The sequence below is a fragment of the Osmerus mordax genome, chromosome 11, assembly GCF_038355195.1.
Source record: "Osmerus mordax isolate fOsmMor3 chromosome 11, fOsmMor3.pri, whole genome shotgun sequence".
In the NCBI taxonomy this organism is placed as follows: Eukaryota; Metazoa; Chordata; class Actinopteri; order Osmeriformes; family Osmeridae; genus Osmerus; species Osmerus mordax.
The window spans coordinates 17,395,868-17,415,442 of record NC_090060.1 but is presented as its reverse complement, the minus strand read 5'-3'; the positions used below and the strand labels follow the sequence as shown (position 1 = coordinate 17,415,442).

The 19,575-nt window shown below is 52.3% G+C and overlaps 1 protein-coding gene across 3 annotated transcripts; it reads right to left on the bottom strand.

The window, feature by feature from the left end:
• Nucleotides 1–385: 385 nt before the first annotated feature.
• pak4 (p21 protein (Cdc42/Rac)-activated kinase 4) lies at nucleotides 386–17,012 on the bottom strand. 3 transcript variants are annotated; one of them, XR_010877786.1, is made up of 11 exons: nucleotides 16,876–17,012; nucleotides 10,512–10,737; nucleotides 8,805–9,019; nucleotides 8,272–8,710; nucleotides 7,593–8,009; nucleotides 7,146–7,279; nucleotides 6,800–6,926; nucleotides 5,811–5,936; nucleotides 4,427–4,561; nucleotides 3,540–4,301; nucleotides 386–2,683 (listed from the first exon to the last, which is right to left on the bottom strand). XR_010877786.1 is itself a non-coding variant. In XM_067246413.1 (10 exons), the coding sequence occupies exons 2-10, from the start codon at nucleotides 10,710–10,712 to the stop codon at nucleotides 4,146–4,148; spliced, it is 1,950 nt and encodes a 649-aa protein (XP_067102514.1). In that variant the 5' UTR covers nucleotides 10,713–10,737; nucleotides 16,876–17,012; the 3' UTR covers nucleotides 386–4,145. The 3 variants fall into 3 exon arrangements, 2 of the variants coding, with proteins under 2 accessions (XP_067102514.1, XP_067102515.1); XM_067246413.1 differs by having other exon boundaries at nucleotides 386–4,301; XM_067246414.1 differs by lacking the exon at nucleotides 16,876–17,012 and adding an exon at nucleotides 11,821–12,033 and having other exon boundaries at nucleotides 386–4,301.
• Between the last annotated feature and the right edge of the window lie 2,563 nt (nucleotides 17,013–19,575).

The window sequence follows — 19,575 nt, the reverse complement described above, 5'->3', positions numbered from 1 at the left end:
TGTTGGAGGTACTTCTAAACAAGCAGCCCCTGGAAGTGGCATGGGGGGAAAACGACAACTCAGCCTATTTGACCAACTGATGACAGTCATATCATTTACTATACCACTACTACTGGAGTCTGTTGGAGGATTGTGTCAGAGCCAGGCAGTGTGCGAATTACGGGGGGGGGGGGGGGGGGGGGGGGGGGGGGGGGGGGTTGACCCTCCTAATTAAAACTTGGACCCCCAAAAGAGGTAAAAACAACAGGTCGGGGGGGGGGTCGATACATTTATATATCGTCATATATCATATATATTTACGCCCTGGAGTAGAAGTTAGTCTGTGGGTCAGTCACATGTTGCTGAACGGTTACAATATCCACCTAATGACTCACGCAATACAAAGTTAGATTTTAGAAGAAAAAAAACTGTATTTGCAAAACATGGAAAATCTGCAGAAGAAAGTCTTATTTTATCTTTACAATAACAGTTGGAGAAAAAAAAGTTACTGAAAATGCAGGGCTGTTGGGACTCGATGACTCAAACTTGACAAAACAGATGCACTTTGAAACTGAATCAGAAAAAAGGCATGAATGAAATGGAAAACAACAGTCAAGATGGAGGACATCACACAAACATGTATCCAAGTCATCATCATCATCATCATCATCATCATCAGTGTCGTGATGAGAAGTTGGCCATCTCTCCTATGTGGCCTGTGTCGGTACACGGGGGACCATTCTAGAACGTCCTCCCATTCGACTGTGTAGGGCGGGATTAAATAAACAACAACCGTGGATTAATAACTACTCCACAGATTTCACCTTTGATCACAATCCCATGGCAGCATTCTACTCCTGGACAGAATGACTTCACGGAAATCCATGCCCCCGAATTCTAGAACGATGGGGGAGAATTCCGCCTGTCAGCGTTCTGACTTTTCAAACGACGGTCTGAACGAGGGCTTGAAACAGCCTCAGAACCTTAAACCAGTGTGACCTTTGAACTGATATGAACCGTGAAGACTACAAGCCTTCCTGACTCTTGCCAATAATCCCCTTGTAAACCCTGCAGATACGTTAAATGTTAAATTGGTTGAAAGTGAAACCACCAGCGTATTTACCTCTGTGGCATATTAAACAAGCACGTCTGTAGACCAATCAACGATCAATAGCTACACAGCTCATTAACTGTCACGAAGGGAATCACATTGATCAGCTCAACAGTCAGAACATTAAGGCATTTTGATTCACATGTGTAACGAACAAGGGATCTAACCGTGTTAAATCTGCACAAGACCCTGACATAACGATACACTTTAAAAACAACAGGAATGTCGCGTTCACATCTGTGAGGGTGTTGCTGGAACCGATCCGTTTCAAATAACTAATTATTATAAATATACAGTTGCATGGCTGAAAAATCACACGAACAGTCTTCACATACCCACACAGACGCGAGCTGAATCAGTTGTTGACTACAGCTACAATTGTTCGTTGGCAATAATCGATAGCTATGACCACATCAGAGAAACTGACCGCTGAGAAGGGAAGAGGCGGATTCTAGAATGTTCGGACAAGGAGGAACGACCGACTGGGAAGGAAGGAATCTAGAATGTGATTCATCCATAGGAATGTTTAGTCTATTCGGTTTGAGATATTCCAGAATGTTTTGGCATTCATGTTTATACAGCATTTGATTATAAAAATAATCGTTATATCACACAGTTTGCGCTGAACTTTCATCTGGAGGTATTAGTTAAGTGATGTTAAATATACACTATGGAAAAAGGTGTGTAATGACAGAAGTGTCAGTAATAAACATCATGGATGGGAACATTTACAGACCGTGTTGATAGTGTTCAAACAGTGAATTCCTTAACCCAGCCCTCGTTTGATTGTCTTTCTATGAGTCAACTTTCCCACCCCCCTTTTCTATTATCATTCTGGATGAGCATGGATAGAGTAGGACAAACACACACACACAATCTGCTAGTAGCAAATCATCCAGTTTCTTTACAAAACCACAACAGTGACACCAACGGGACGGTTTCTCGAACCAGACTGAAGCCTAATCCTGGAATAACCCTCCCCATGAACTCATCCCACGCTCCGTTTAAAACCTAGCTCTGGTAAACTGGCCCTTCACTATCCCTGGTGCTCATCCAGTGTCCCACTGGCAGACATGTCCCCATCCCCCACACTAGTGTTCATCCTGAAGAACTGAGGATCAGTATGAAGTCCTACTTCCCTGCTACATGACGGTTGGGTGACCCATCAACCAATCAAGAGTAAGTATTCAACACATCAACTGATCAAATAACTAGTAGCACTGGCAGTTACAACATCCTTGTCAAAACGTGACATCACACTCAAAACTCCAAACCAGTCAGAGACCATAACTTCCTCACACTGCGGTAGAGTTACAAAAATCAGGTTGTGGGGTGAGCCCAGGACAAGCAACCAAGGGCAATATCTGGTGCAGGTTTACCCCAACAGTGAGTGTCTCTAAAAGCAGTCTCTGTGTGGTCTTCCCATCCCACCTCCTGCTGTGCAGGTCACAATAAGGCCTCTCTATCTTTGGTCACTACGTGCAGCTGTGGACCATGTGCTGCTCACATCTACATCTTCTCCTATTAGGGTTCCCCCTCTGCTCTGGGGAGTGTGTGGTTCTCCTGTTGTTCTGGAGTCACCAGCGAGGAACCCTGGAAAGCAGAGGAGAGGGAAGTGTGTGTGTGTGTGTGTGTGTGTAGGCTGCATCGCGGTAGGATGACAATGTGTGTGTGTGTGGAATGTGATGACTACGCTTTTGTGTTCAGCTCTAGGAAGCAGATGAGTACGTTTGGCAAGTTGTGTGTGTGTGTGAGTGTGGTTGTGAGTGTGTGTGAGCGTGTGTGTGGTTGTGAGTGTGTGTGTGTGTTTGTAGGCCCATGGGTCTGGTGGTTGCTACACTGTGCACACCCATGCAGCAGCAGCAGAGTGGACTAGACAAGACTTACCACCCAGGGTGTCAGGGAGGTTCCACTTCCTGACACACTAAGTGAGCCCTTTAAACAGCCAGCCTGTGACTCAGCTACATTCACTGTCTTCCACCACACACACACACACACACACACAACCACACATGCACACACACAGCTGTTCTGAACAGAAACAGCTTTTCTGGGAGAAAGCTACTTTAGATTTGGAGAGGTCCTAATGTGTGTGTGTGTGTGCTATGGACCGATTAACAGTTCAAGTCTGCAGCGCAGGATTGAGGAAGTTGAAGGGGGCGAAACCTGCATCGCTGATCACAAGAGAAAAAATACAACACAGCTAAAACTCTGCCTTTACGGTCACTTCACATGATGCTTTAAAACCACACAGGGGAAAAGAAGTTTCTTCAAATTAACTACTCTATTTCCTGTGTGGGAACCAATCGGAGTGCAGCTTCTATCTCATGACAGTGTTACAAAATCATCGTTACTGTAATCAGAAAAACAAAATCAGAAAAATGGCAAAATAGAGAAGGTACAACATGTCAAACTGATATATATATATATCTATGTTCATCATACTTACACAGGAAAAGAAAAATCATCTATAAAAAAAACACAACTCCAGTGTTAACCTTTGCTTAGTGTTTCTGTGTAACCGTTTGTAACCTAGAGTTTGTTTCCATATAAAAAGATCCATACGATTCATATCTTAGAGAGAAAAGCAGAGTCCTCCTTCAGTAGTAGCATGTTCCATCTTGTTTGTAGTTTTATTAGTTGAGTCTGGGACTTGTAGTGATGTCCTGAAGTGAGGAAGCTGGGGTTTTCAACCTGTCCAATAGGGATGCTTACAGTGTGGCCCCGCCCATCAGACAGCCAATGAGCTTGCGAGCTCCGAGCCCTTTCCCAGCATCAGTCCGAGGCACCGAAAACCCCTCGCCTCCACAAACGTGTCCGGAAGTGAACCCCACACACAAAGAGGGGCGAAATATCGAGTTCCTTTTCTTTTTCCAGAAAGTTCTCTCGTTTGAAAAAACAAAACAGGATTGACCAGATTAAAAGCTGAGAGCGACCGAGCTGTCTTCCCCTCCCCCCCTCTATACGCTACACTGAGCTAGTCCTAAATGGAGGGGGCCGTGGAGCACAGCGCCCCCGCTACGCTGCCCCCCGGAGGCCGGGGTTGCGGAGGCTCTCATCTCATCCGGTTCTGCCTCATCAGGGGCACGATGCAGGAGGGAGGCCCAGACTTGCTGAGGAAGGGGTGCTTCAGCAGCTCACTGGCTGTGGCCCGCTGGGCGGGGTCTCGAACCAACATCCTGTCCAGGAAGCCCTTGAGGAGAGGAGACACCTGAGGGGGGAGGGGGGAGAGAGATAAGGAAGGACATTCTAGGTATAGAGTGTTCCTACCTAGTGGAGGTTCTAGGTATAGAGTGTTCCTACCTAGTGGAGGTTCTAGGTATAGAGTGTTCCTACCTTGTGGAGGTTCTTCAGTTTAGGCGGCAGGTTGTCGCGGATCATCTTCATGGCTTTCAGGGGGGGCTCGTTAAAGTAGGGGGGCTCCCCATCCACCATCTCTATCACCATCACCCCCAGGGACCAGATATCCACCTGCAGGACGAGAGGAGAGGTCACATGACTAGCAGCAGCCTGGTTAAGATGGGATAGGTCACATGACTAGCAGTAGCCTGGTTAAGATGGGAGAGGTCACATGACTAGCAGTAGCCTGGTTAAGATGGGAGAGGTCACATGACTAGCAGTAGCCTGGTTAAGATGGGAGAGGTCACATGACTAGCAGTAGCCTGGTTAAGATGGGAGAGGTCACATGACTAGCAGTAGCCTGGTTAAGATGGGAGAGGTCACATGACTAGCAGTAGCCTGGTTAAGATGGGAGAGGTCACATGACTAGCAGTAGCCTGGTTAAGATGGGAGAGGTCACATGACTAGCAGTAGCCTGGTTAAGATGGGAGAGGTCACATGACTAGCAGTAGCCTGGTTAAGATGGGAGAGGTCACATGACTAGCAGTAGCCTGGTTAAGATGGGAGAGGTCACATGACTAGCAGTAGCCTGGTTAAGATGGGAGAGGTCACATGACTAGCAGTAGCCTGGTTAAGCTGGCCTGACTGGATAGACTGGATAGAGCCAGACTAACCAGGAACTAGTCACACACCTTCTTCACTCTGTATGTGTGTGTGTGTGTATGTGAGAGTGTGTGTGTGTGTGCGTGTGTGTATGTACAACGGCACTTAAGAATGCTTGGCTGGACCTGATGTTAGTTTCCTCCAGGATCACAATGACTCTTATTGAGAGACTTGTTGCTCTTGTTGGTTAGTCGGTTTTAAATTCTTGTACTCGCTGTGAAATATTTTACTGTTGATTGTTTTTCTACAGGTACACTCTTGCACTTTTTGAGTTTCATGTTGTTCAATTGTAACTTGTTTAACTGCATGCTCTTATGGTTCTTCCCTTTGGCACTTATTTGGTTTTTCACAATGTTTGCTTCATGTTTTGGCTGCTCGCAATGTTTGGGGCTATCTCGTTGTTATGATCAGTGACCTATGCTCTTTTGTAAAGCTCTCTCTTGGAAGTCGCTTTGGATAAAAGCGTCAGCTAAATGAGTAAGTGTATGTGAGAGTGTGTGTGTGTGTTTGAGCGTGTGTGTGTATGTGAGAGTGTGTGTGAGAGTGTGTGTTTGAGTGTGTGTGTATGTGAGAGTGTGTGTGTGTGTGTGTATGTGAGAGTGTGTGTGTGTGTGTATGTGAGAGTGTGTGTGTGTGTGTGTTTGAGTGTGTGTGTATGTGAGAGTGTGTGTGAGAGTGTGTGTGTGTGTGTATGTGAGAGTGTGTGTGTGTGTCCTACCTCAGGTCCGTAGGGCAGGCGGGAGATGAGTTCTGGGGCCATCCAGTAGGGGGTTCCCACCAGGGACTTCCTCCTCTGGACCTCCTTTGACACCTGAGCACAGAAGCCAAAGTCTGACAGCTTCACCTGGGGGGGGGGGGGGGGAGATGAGATGAGGGAGAGGAGGGAGAGAGAGAGGGGGGGGGTTACAGGCCTTCATCCACCCACAGGAACCAGAACTTGACTCGTCATAATACGGTTAGCTGTTTAAATCTATCTTAATGGGTCAGCTATGTGAAGAGAATGATATAACGCTCCTATCATAACCATTTAGCTGTGTAATAGCAATGCTGTAATGATGATGACGTCACAACTGTTCGTCTGTATGACAGCAATGACATAGCGACGATGTTTCAGCTCCAGCTCCCTGAGATGAAGAGCTCTAAATGTAGGGAGTCAGGTGGCTGAGCGGTGAGGGAATCGGGCTAGTAATCTGAAGGTTGCCAGTTCGATTCCCGGTCATGCCAACTGTCATTGTGTCCTTGGGCAAGGCACTTCCCCTACTTGCCTCGGGGGAATGTCCCTTTACTTACTGTAAGTCGCTCTGGATAAGAGCTTCTGCTAAATGACTAAATGTAAATGTCTGGGCTGTCAACAACACAACAACAAGGCGTTTTCAGATCAGCCACTCAACCCTAACAGAATACCCAGAGCCAATAAAGAACTGAAAACACAAGCAAACTGATAAGAGTTTGATTCCCAGTGAGCGGAACACACACCCAGTCTTCTGAGAAGTGGACTGGGTGTGCAGTCCAGGCTCTCTACCACTATGAGGAAGTGAAGCCGCATGCACACACACACACTCAGGTTTGCCTGAGTGTGTGTGAGGCTCAGCTCAGCCTAAACCAGCTTAGCCTAGCCCAGCCTAGCCCAGCCTAGCTCAGCCTAGCCCAGCCTAGCCTAGCTCAGTCTAGCCCAGCCCAGCTCAGCCTAGCCGAACAGTAACCTACTCTGCCGTCGTGTGTGAGCAGGATGGAGTCACTCTTGATGTCCCGGTGGATGACCCCCTGGGTGTGCAGCACTGACAGAGCCTTCAGCACCGACACACACACTGTGGCGATCTGCTCCTCGTTCATCCTGGAGGAGAGCAGACACACACACACACACACACAGCGGTCATTAGCACAGCTGATCAAGACAAACAACAACGGAAGGCTACAAAACCGTGTGTAAAGAGGCCCACAGCACCATCTAGTGGTACTGGGACGAACATCAACAAAGTGTGTCAAAGTCCTCTATTTCAAACTTCAAATCATGCAAACACACACACACAAACACACACACACGCTCTCTTACCTGGTGTGTGTGACGATGTCGGTCAGAGCCCCCCCCTCCAGGAACTCCATGACGACCCAGAGCTCGTCCCCCACCAGGTAGCTGTTGTACATCTCCACCACGTTGTCATGGTGATAGTCCCGCATGATCACCACCTGCGGGAAGGGACCAGCGTTACCACGGAGACAGAGACAACCATCGTTAATCACCGTTACAGGCAGGTAGGCCAAGACAATCAGCTGTTGTCCTGTTAGCACTCTGTAACACTCTGTTTTGAATGCGTTTGGTTTGCATCACACCCGGTTGTGTTTTAATGTTCCACGTAAGCTGTCAAGTGAACGTCCTTAATGACAAACGTACAATGACATCATGTACTGGAAGAGGAAAACGTTCTGCCGAACACGAGCCCACAACAGGGTTGTCCACCCCTGCCCTACGACGTTCCTGTAAGCCGTCACTGTCACGCACCTCGTTGAAGAGCAGCTCTCTGCGTTGCTGCTTGCGCAGGTCCATCTTCTTAACGGCCACCAGCTTGCCGGTGCTCTTGACGGTGGCGATGCAGACGATCCCGGTGGAGCCCTCTCCGATCTTGATGTAGTGGTCCAGGTAGGAGCGGGGGTCCCCGGCGTCCACCACCATCTGCAGCGCTGCACGGAACTGCTCGTGGGACACCCTCTGGGGCTCCCTCTGGGGGGACAGGGCCTGCTGGGGGGGGTGCCCGGGGGCCGGGGCCGGGCCGGGGGGCCTGGGGGCGTGGGGGGGCTCAGGGCCCAGGGTGGGGTGAGAGGAGTGGTGGGGGTGGTGGTGAGGGGGCGGGGCTTTGCCGCGGGCGGGGCCAGGGCCGTTGTGAGGCGGGGCTTCGTGAGGTCGGGGGGGTTTTATCTCCTGTGGAAGGGGGAGGGATGGGGACGTATAGGGGGAGAGGAGAGAACATGCATCAGTCACACGGCTGGACGTACGTGATTGAGCCTCTCGTAAACTAGGACAACCTGTCTTGTCTGTCTGTCTCCTTCTCTGCCAGTCTACCTGTCTGCCTACCTCTCTGCCAGTCTATCTGCCTGCCTGCCTGTCTGTCTGTCTGTCTGCCAGTCTGTCTACCTGCCTGCCTCTCTGTCTGCTTGCCTCTCTGTCCGTCTGTCCTGTGTACCTGGCTGGTGGGGCTCCGCCCCCCCTCACTGTCGGTGCGAGGGTAGGTGTTGAAGGGCCGTCCTGTCTGCTGGGCCGCCTTCACCACACCATCCGTCACCGGGAGGTTGGGGGTGCGGATGTTGGGGCCCGACAGGGGCCTCTTATCCCGGGGGGACTGGGGGCTCCCATCCCGGCCCGCGTAGCTGGACTTGGGTCTGCGTTCGCTGGGCCCCTCCCTGCGCACCACCTCCTCCTGAGGCTCCCTGGGGCCGCGGGGCTCTCGGTCTCGATGTGGTGGGGGCGGGGGGGCCCCAGGGCGGTCCCCCCGGGACCTGCCGGGCTCCTGGCCGCGGGGCTGCTGCTGTGGACGGCCCTCCGTCTCCCTGGGGGGGCGAGAGGCGCGCTGGGAGGGCCGCTGGGGGTCTCCGGCCCCCTGGTGGTCAGGCCTGGGCCGATCCCTGGGGGAGGAGGGCACACATGTGAAGGACACATACACACACCAGACTACCCCAGCCCAACCATCCCTTCCCCGAGAACCCTGTCTCGTCTTACCTGTCTCCGTGGCGATCGGGGTGCGGGATTTGGGGGCGGAGGGGGGGGTCTCCGTTCTCGTGGCCCCCCCCGGAGGAGGCGGAGTCTCTGCGAGGCTGTGTGGGGGGGCTTCCTCGGCGGAGGGAGTTGGAGCGTGTCACGGACATGGTGTCAAACTCATCCAGCAGCCAGGTGAGGGAGCCATCCACCCCCATCTTGCTGCCCCGCACGATGGTCTGGAGACACACACACACACACACACACACACATAGGTTAATGCCTCAGTCTGGAGTCACACTCACACAATGGTCTGGACAAACACTCATCACACACACAGTTTAACACCACATAGAGAAACACACACACAGTTTAAAACCACTGTCTAGAGAAACACACACAGACACACACTGATCATTAGCACCAACAACCACCAACACCAAAGACATGTGGGTGAGTGAGGCATGGCATTATTACCAGTCAGACCACACAAACAACGTTCTGAACGCCCAAAACACAGATCAGCGAGGAGTCAAGTCAACATCCCTAAAACATGAACACATTACCTCAACTAACTACTCTGCTGCTTGGCCTAAGACAGGGGTCTATGTGAGAAGTTTGCCCAGAATAAAAAAAAAAGCTAGCATTAAGAGGGACAGGGAGTCAGATGGCTGAGTGGTGAGGGAGTCGGGCTAGTAATCTGAAGGTTGCCAGTTCGATTCCCAGCCGTGCAAAATGACGTTGTGTCCTTGGGCAAGGCACTTCACCCTACTTGCTTCGGGGGGAATGTCCCTGTACTTACTGTAAGTCGCTCTGGTTAAGAGCGTCTGCTAAATGACTAAATGTAAATGTAAATGATAATAGCTAGGGCATTGACAGCAGTAGCCGGCATTACTCCTTGTGATAAACTGTGAATGTGTCCTTTATCTGCACAGTGTATTTGAGATCTTGTTGTATCACTGACAAGAGACTGCAGTCATGAAATGGTGATTTTGCTGCACTGTCCTGTGCAGTGTGTCATTACTGTTCACTGCGCCTCGTAGCTGAGATGTGGTTACCTTGCACCGTCATGAGTAAACACTGATTGTTGTCTTGACTCTGATCACAGAGCGTTAGAACCACGCACTTATGATCCTTGATCTGAGGCTGTACCTTCTACACAAACTATTTGTACCTCACTTTGGATAAAAGTGTCTGCTAAATGATTAACATGTGAACGTGGGAGGCAGGGGTAGTGGGAGTCAGGGTCAAACCACAACTTCCTGAATGGTTGCTGGCCACTCCCGCAAGGTACACAAAACACAGAGAATGACAATACCACGAGTATTCACAAAGTTTCTCGAATTCTAGTTTTGTGTTTATTCTTTAGAGGAACCAACAGACAATCATGTTGATTGTTTGGATTCTGTACATCCAGATTCTAATCTGCTGCACTGTTGGTATGGTGACGCTTGTCAGCTTCCTCATTCGTCAATAAACACAGAGCTTCCTTTCCCGCCCACCTGTGAGCCTGCCCACAGGAAGCTCAGTTCTACAGGAAGCTCAGTTCTAAAGGAAGCTCAGTTCTACAGGAAGCTCAGTTCTACAGGAAGCTCAGTTCTAATGGAAGCTCAGTTCTACAGGAAGCTCAGTTCTACAGGAAGCTCAGTTCTACAGGAATCCGGAACGTGATCTTGTTGCATAATCAAAACTACCTCCTGACCCTGTGACATTTAACCCCTGACCCCTGACCTTGCGGGGCTCCACGGTGGTGATGATGTTCACGTCGATGAAGGGCTTGGGTCGCTTCGCCGTGTCCTCGATCAGTGACTGCCATTGCCGCGGCAACCCCACGAACTTCTGCTCCTGTTCGTCGAAGTCGGTGTGAACGCGGTGCTCGAAGTTGGAGGGAGCCGAGATCTGGATACGAGACTTCTTCTTCTTAGTAAACATGGTGGGGGCCAAGAAACATCAGGACCTGTGGAGACAGAGACAGACAGGGCATGAGGGGGGGCTGGGGGATGAGGGGGGCTGGGGGGATGAGGGGGGCTGGGGGGATGAGGGGGGCTGGAGGCATGAGAGGGGACTGGGGAGATGAGGGGGGCTGGGGGCATGAGAGGGGACTGGGGAGATGAGGGGGGCTGGGGGCATGAGAGGGGACTGGGGAGATGAGGGGGGCTGGGGGCATGAGAGGGGACTGGGGAGATGAGGGGGGCTGGAGGCATGAGGGGGGACTGGGGAGATGAGGGGGGCTGGGGGGATGAGGGGGGCTGGGGCTCCAGGTCAAGTCACAGGAAGGGGAAACCACCGAACTTAGAGACACAGAAGAAGAGACAGAGACGTTGCCGATAAAAACACTTTTTTGTTGGGGAGGGAAACACGAGGTAGACCGCTAAAACCTGATCTTGAGATGGACTGCTCAAATCTGATCTAGAGGTGGACCGCTAAAACCTGATCGACACAGCTGGCATATACCGGAGAAGGGGAGATGTATTGCGGGTGATTTTCTTACAAGCATTAGGACTGTGTGTGGTCTTTGTGCTTTGAGAGAAAAGAGAAGAGGAGAAGAGAAAACAGGGTTGTGGCGCGGTGGACTGTTGCTGTTGGAAACGTTGCCCAGCTGCCTGCAAAGCCTCCGATAAGAGGAGGTTTATGTAGCTACACGTCAGAGCGGAGCAACGAATAGATACCAGATGTCATAACTTCAATATAGCAGCCTTAGGAGTGGGGCTAACCTACTCTGGGGGGGGGGGGGGTAAATGTGCTCGCTAGCTACATGAAAAAATAGAGAGAAAGGGTAAAGATGCTGTAACGAGTGTTGCTGGTGTAGTATTGGCTATTATGACTGTTTCGGCAGCAAACGGGGAAGCTCTCCAGTTTGAATGACAGCTAAACCTGCAGTGGAGTCATATCACATAGGAATGCTGAGAAGCGCAACAAAAAAAGATTATTCTCAACTTTTCTCTCGGTCGAACAAAGGTGAAACGCCAACGTCTTGCACGTTGCTATACAACGATTCCCAATAGCGCCACAACAACAAAATTTCGACCTAGAGACTCACCTCAATGTCTACCGATGAAACAATAATCCATCTGAGATCATTTCAGACCCACGAGCGACACAACAACCGAGGAAAAGATCCCGTCAGGTTCGCTCGCGCTGGGAGAGGAGCGCGAGACTCCCTAAAGTGACATGAAACAAAGTTTTTCCTCTACAGTGAAACGGTGGCTGATGGACATACAACGCCGGACATGAAACTAAAAATTACACACGGCGGGCATAAATAATACGAAACTAAACTATAAAAAGATAACGATGTGTCGCATTCCTTTGGTTTCAATGCAGCCCAAGTATCATTACGTCACCGGGAAATAAACGTAAAATAGGAGTCACGCGGACCGCCCCTGCATGCGTTCAGCTATACTCCTCCTGGCTTCGTACTAACTACTACTACAGCTGCGTGAACGAAGCCTGGAATAATAACGAATCATTTGCCAACTATCAGCGTTTGTTTGTGAATGACTCATATGTATAACATCACCAACACACACGCACCTTGTTTCATACAAGTTACAACAGGAGTGTTAACCCCAGTATCGTTTCTTACGCTTGGTTGGGGAGACTGGAGAGCATGCCTTTGAAGTCCTTAGGAAATGTTATGTGCGCCTGTATGACATGACGTGTCCGAGCACGAGGACATGCAAACAATAACAAATAATGTGGCATAAATAAAAGGGGGAGAGAAATATGGGGGGGGGGGGGGGGGGAGCGAGAGAGATGACGGGAGCGTTCTGTTTGCAGGAGCAAAAGCCTTCCATCTCATTATTAACACATATAGGTATAGGTAGAGCATCTGCTAAATGACGATGTCAATGTAGGTAACACATTCCCAAATTGCCAAAAATCAAAACTCAAACATTGGCAATCGTTCCCTCGATCGAACCCTGCAACCTCTGTTTATATTCCTCTATCCACGCTGACAGTCCAACACACTACAGACCCAGATACAGGGGAGAGAACCATAACTTTCCCATGAGTCCGCGAGAGCAAATACAGCGTGACCATGGGCACCCGAACTGACATTTCAGACACATGCACGGCACCGGCCAATCCAAAGGCTGGGTTTGAACAAAGCCTTTGGGGAGCTGGCCAATGGTGGGAGACTTCAAGGCCCGGGCTGTGGAATGTTGAAAGGTCAATGATAAAGCTGGGGAGAGAGATAGAGAGGGAGGGAGAGATAGAGAGAGGGAAGGGGGGAGAGAGGGGGGGGAGAGGGAGGGAGAGGGGGGGAGAGGGAGGGAGAGGGAGGGAGAGATAGAGAGGGGGGAGAGAGAGAGAGGGAGAAAGAGAGAGAGGGAGACAGGGGGGGAGAGAGAGAGAGAGGGAGAGAGAGAGAGAGGGAGAGAGAGAGGGAAGGGGGGAGAGAGGGGGGAGAGGGAGGGAGAGAGAGATAGAGAAAGGGGGGAGAGAGAGAGGGAAAGAGAGAGGGAGGGGAGGAGGGAGAGAGGGGGGAGAGGGAGGGAGAGATAGAGAGAGGGGGGGAGAGAGAGGGGGGGGGGAAGAGAGAGAGGAGGGAAAGAGGGAGGGTGAGGGAGAGAGGGAGAAAGAGAGGGAGGGAGGGAGATAGGGGGGGAGAGAGAGGGAGGGAGAGTTCAGCACCCTAGACCAATCTCTCTCAGAGTGCTTTGATAACAAACAGGAGAGGGCCTGGCCCCAGGGCTACGGCTCGCTCAGCTACTCCACCTGGGTTTCACCGCAGGGTGGGAACGGGGAACTCAGACGCTTGGTGACTCAACTCCCTGATAGGGATTCAGCAAGGGAGAGAGAGGGAGGGAGGAATGGAGGGAGAGGGACAGAGAGAGAGGGGAGAGGGAGAAAGATAAAAAGAGAGAGGGGGGGATAGAGAGAGGACAGGGTGTGGACCAGCAGCCAGTGGAGTGGTCCAGGCGTGATGTCACACCAGGCTGCTACACAATCAAAGCCCTGAGGCCAAACAAGAGCTCAGAACTTCCATGAACCAGGACGACATTCCCTTCCTACAAGCTCCCTTCCTCCACATATCCACCCAGCTCCCCTCCACATATCCACCCAGCTCCCCTCCACACCTCCACCCAGCTCCCCTCCACACCTCCACCCAGCTCCCCTCCACACCTCCACCCCAGCTCCCCTCCACACCTCCACCCAGCTCCCCTCCACACCTCCACCCAGCTCCCCTCCACACCTCCACCCAGCTCCCCTCCACACCTCCACCCAGCTACCCTCCACACCTCCACACCAGCTCCCCTCCACCCAGCTCCCCTCCACACCTCCACCCAGCTCCCCTCCTGTCTCACCCGGTCGGCACGGGGGGAAACAGGGCGTGTGAGCCGCCCTCTCTACAGAGAGTCCTGACCGGCCCCGCGGTTCCCCCGGCCCCCTGGTTCCCCGGGCCCCCTGCACACAGCCGGCTCCTGCACATCAAAGGGCCCGGGCGGAACCAGGGAACAGGATACCGGAGGACAACATTGGATGAAGCGTTCCACACCTCCAGCCCCTGCTGTGGGGCCTCCGATCCTGTTACAAGCTCTGCATCAAAGCCAGGGCCTCCTCCGGGGGGGGGGGGGGGGGGGGGGGGGTTAACCTGTGCGTGAATGAATCCCACATGTTGTGTGACGTGCTCTGTCATCACACAGTGACAGGACGTGCTCTGTCATCACACAGTGACAGGACGTGCTCTGTCATCACACAGTGACAGGGTTCCCTAAGTGAGGGTGATGCGATGTTGGGATATCGAGGCTTGTCATTAGCAGTCACAGTGTCCAGCTTGAGTCATAAGACTAGCTTCTCCTCATGTTTGTAAACACTGCCTTTTGATTTCTGACACGGGAGCAATGAAGTTGTTCAAACTTATTTGAATTTCAGTTGAAAAGGGAGGAGGCCGTTGGGCCTCGTGTGGCCTGTATCTGATGGTGATAGGAGTAGCAAAATGGCAGCCCAAAAAAACGAAGCAGGCCATCGGTTCAGCTCAGCACATTCTGTGACTGACGCATGCCCCATTCACTGGCTTTGAAACAAAAGCTACGCCTTGTTCACTGAGAATATTCCAGGGTTATGCTGCATGATGTTAGCAAAACAACAGCACTTTCACCAGTTGCCCAATCACAGTTCGACAAGACCACTCCTTCTCCCTGCACAACAACAACCTTAGGAGAGGACTCTTTATAGTGTTATCCCGTTTAAACTATTCCCTGTCTTCAAAGCGCCACAGTTTCCTGCCCAGAGGAACACCTTCCCTCCCAGAACTATGAAAGCAGAGTGTAGGCACAGGCTCATACTGGAGGTGGGAGTTTTCGGGAATGGAATCCATCCACGCTATAAAGCAGAGGTTAACTGTGGCCAGCACGCACACATGCACTAGTGCTAACACACACACACACACAATCTCTCCCTCTTTCTCGCTCTCTCTTAACACCCCTTTCTCTTTCTCAATCTCTCTTTCTTCTCCTCTCCTCTGTGCACACAAAGACTTGATTTCTCTGGGAAGAGGACTGCAGGTCCTGGCTTGATTAAGGCTCTCTGATTGAAACGACTACACCGCAAACATGGAAAACAATTGGTCTCCCTGTGACAGTGAGTGCTGCGTGTCCTAGGGCTGTCCTGGGCCAGGACTAGCTGAACAGACAGGGCTTTGTTAGCCAGGACACACAGAGGACCAGGGAAGCGCTATGCCAGGCTTATCATGGCCCCCCTGCTAAATGACATATCAGCCTTGTTCAAAAACAATGTCAGCCCACTGCAATCACACACAGATTGCGTGAAACCAAACCACAGTGTCTTGTGGTCTGATGACTCTGTGTGAGTGTGTGTGTGTGTGTGTGTGTGTGTGAGAGAGAGAGAGTGAGTGTGTGTGAGACAGAGAGTGTGTGTGTGTGATAAGTGTGTGAGACAGAGAGAGAGAGAGTGTGTGATAAAGAGTGTGTGAGTGTGTGTGAGACAGAGAGAGAGTGTGTGTGTGTGATAAGTGTGTAAGTGTGTGTGAGACAGAGAGAGAGACCCCTCAGTGGGTCTGAGGCATGCCAGGAATGTGTGGAGTGCCCAGCACTGATCGCACAACCTTGCAGAACTGCACCCTGTCACACCCCAGCCAGACATCTATCAGCTGCTGTGTCCAGCATGGGGAGACGAGACACAGGGAGAGGGGTGAACAGGGGGGGGAGAGGGGTGAACAGGGGGGGAGAGGGGTGAACAAGGGGGGGGCGGATGGGGGGGGGGGGTGAAGAAGAGAGGGAAGAGAGAGACATAGAAGGGAGACCAGAAAGAAAGGGGGAGCAAAGCCTTGGGAGAAAATGGAGACAGAGAGAGCAGGACAGAGCAAGACAGAGAGAGAGCGAGACAGACATTGGGACATTTGGTGTTCTGAAAGAGCTACCTATATTAACATTAACCATGGTCACTGACAAGCCTGAACAGTAACAAACTAGCTAATTTAATTGGCTATAATGTTACACATTCATCTTGCACAGTCACAGGTCATATTATAGCATTAGTTGCTAGAAATCAGTAATATGCAACCTTATTTTCTGTCTATCACACTAAACTGTTAACGCACAGGTCAGTAAGTATTGTCTCGCTTCATTGAGGATTGGTCAGTTCTCTAAGCTGTCCAGTGTGAGCTTAGGGTCTTATTAGCTACGCTAAATTAGCCAACCTCGCTTAGATTGCTAGCTAGGAATTACTCTTTCATCTCAAACAATTAGTTATCCTGGCTGACTGGCTGAATGGCTAAGTTAGCAAGCTAAATCAGCCAGCTAGCTTGCAAGCTAGCTAACAACAAAGCAACAAAAAATTAAAAATAAAATACAATTTATCAGATACCTACTGTAATGCTTACTCATAATGCAGCTCGACCGCTCATGTAGCATAGCAATTTGTTTGTAGCTAGCGAATGTTTATGCACTAATCTAACGCATAGAGACAGCATCAATTTCCAGAACTGGACTGGTAAACCCAGCTAAACTTATTGAGGAGTTCTTGCATGTATGGCTGACTTGGCTAACGTTATAGCTAGCTTGTTTGGGTGTTCTGGCTACAGAGACTAGTGTGGTTGTGTGAAATAAACAATTGGCGTATTCGTTACCTGAAGTTTTCTATGTAATCCGCTTTAGTTCCACTACCGTATGGATTCAAACGATCCTCTTCCAATTGTAAAGAACTGGGCTAACTTTGTTAGCCTGCGCTGCCCCCAAACTGAATAAATGTTCGCCGAAGTATCACTTTACCGTCGCCATGTTGTTCAGACTGGAAATGCTGCATCCGGGGAACTACACTTCATCGCCATAGCAACGAAACCTTCTATCAAGATTGATCCGACTGATGATTGAAACACAACAGGCCACAGGCACTCAATTTGCAGTGACAACATTTTTTAGTTAGAATATATAGCCTATTTTTATTTTCCTGTTTCCTCTAACACATGACCACAATCACATTCCTGAGGTCTAGAACACCAAACGAAGTACGGGCCAATCAACACAAGGGGAAAAACAAGGAAGTTGTAGGCCGCTGAAAGGTTAGAGGGCGGCATATAACTGTCAGACAATTTAGAGGACAAAGAAGGGAGGGAGGGAGGGAGGGAGAGAGGGAGGGAGAGAAGAAGGGAGAGAGGAGGGGAGGGGAGGGAGGGAATAGGGTCAGAGCTAGAGCAGGGATGAGAAGCCCAGAGTGGCCTGGGGGGCTTCAACCTGATCGATGTGTTATTAGGCGCACATGCCAGGCTGTCTGACCGAGGTCCAGTCACTCACTGGGAGCTGCTGGACACAGTCAAGGTCTGTCCCAACAAACAGACACCGTGTCTCTGTCTGTACGTAGAGACAAACAAATGCAAACTTTCCGTCCGCTCTCGGTTACAACTACCTTCTTCTGCTGGAGCCGTGTTCTGGTGTGACAGAGAGCGCCGAGGGAGGGATGGAGCCGTGTTCTGGTGTGACAAGCACGATGCCCGTAGAGAGCGCCGAGGGAGGGATGGAGCCGTGTTCTGGTGTGACAGAGAGCGCCGAGGGAGGGATGGAGCCGTGTTCTGGTGTGACAAGCACGATGCCCGTGGAGAGCGCCGAGGGAGGGATGGAGCCGTGTTCTGGTGTGACAAGCACGATGCCCGTGGAGAGCGCCGAGGGAGGGGTGAAGCCGAGGTCTGGGGTGGGCATCTTCCTCCAGGCCATGCAAGACGGGAAGCTTCAGCTCGCTCACTTCGTCCTGGCCGCTCTGGGCGAGACCGCGGTCAACGCCGCGGTCGAAGGACCGGGACCTGGGGGCCGCACGCCTCTGATGTTTGCCGCCAGCCTCCCTCGGCCTTCCGAGCGCCGGTGCTTCCTGTGGCTGCTGCTGTCCAGGGGGGCGGAAGTGAACAGGAGGGACGGGGCGGGGCGCACCGCCCTCAGCCTGGCCAGCGAGAGCGGGCACCTGGACGCCATCCATCTGCTCCTGGAGCACGGGGCCGACCCGGGCGCTGCCGACCGCCAGGGGGCCACGCCCCTCGCCTACGCTGCCCGGCGCCGCCACGGCGCCGTGGTGAAGTTACTCCTGCGGGAGCTGAAGGCCCGGGTGGAGGAGGTGGAGGAGGTGGAGGAGGTGGTGGCGGAGGAAGAGGAGGCATGGCTGCTAGGTGAGGAGCAGAGACAAGATGGCCGCCTTGGGAGAGAAGAGGAGGTGGATTGCCGTGGAGGACAGGACGTGGAGGACCCGTGGGGGGTACAGGGGGAGCCTGAGCAGGGTGCGGGGGTGGGAGGACTGGGGTGTGGGGGAGACCCTCCTCTGCCCCCTCTCCACACGGACGCTGGCCTTTTCTGTGAGAGCAGCATGGGGGATCTGCTTCTGATGGATCATGTGATCTGCAACCCGTACGCCCTGGAGGGTGAAGAGGGCAAAGCGAGTGTCGGGGCCAGTCACAGACGTTCGTCTTGTCCCTCCTCTCTGCCTCCGGTCTCTGCCTCCGGTCTCTGCCTCCGGTCGTGGCTGACAGACCGGATCATCCCCAACCCTCCACTGTGCCGGTCTGGACCCCTGACCCCGCCCAACAGAACCCACTCAGGACCCTACCAGCTGGGGCAGCATGCAGGCGATTCTACCAGGCCTCGCTTTCTCCCGAGATGGTTCAGAAGAGGCCAGCCCTGCCCAGCAGACCACCACTCAACCCCAGAGACCCATCCCACCCCGACCGCTGGCAAACCTTCAGGAGGATTCTGGAAGTGGATGACCCCCACACGAGTCCTCAGCGCTGCAGGTTCCGCCCACAGTTCTCAGTCCCTCCTGATAGAATCGTTGGACCCCCCTCAGAACCTACTCTTGGAGAACCAGAGAGAACCCTCCCTCCTATCCGTTCTGGAGGCCCACCTCAGGCACGGGCCCACCGCGCTGCGGAACCGTTGCTTCCTGGACGAGGGGCGTGTGGAGGGGGGCCGGGCGGAGGGGGGCCGGGGGGAGGGGGGCTGGGGGGCGGAGGGGCGCCGGGTGGAGGGGGGCTGGGCGGAGGGGAGCTGGGGGGCGGAGGGGCGCCGGGGGGCGGAAAGGCCCCTCAGGGCCAAACGTTGCAGCCTGCCCAGAGAGGCGCTGGGGGGGAGGAGTGGAGGGTGCAGGGGCGAGGACAGCCCCCTGCCGGCGCCCCCCAGGTGCCCCCAGGGTCAGTCGGCCACTGGGTGTAACGTGTTCAGGGCCCTGCGACGGCACACCTCCCCAGAGATCAGGGCCCTCCTGGGGGAGCGCTCCAACACAGACATGGAGGAACTGCTGTTCGACCACGATGAATGAGGAGGAGGAGAGGGGGAGGAGGGGAAGGAGGGCT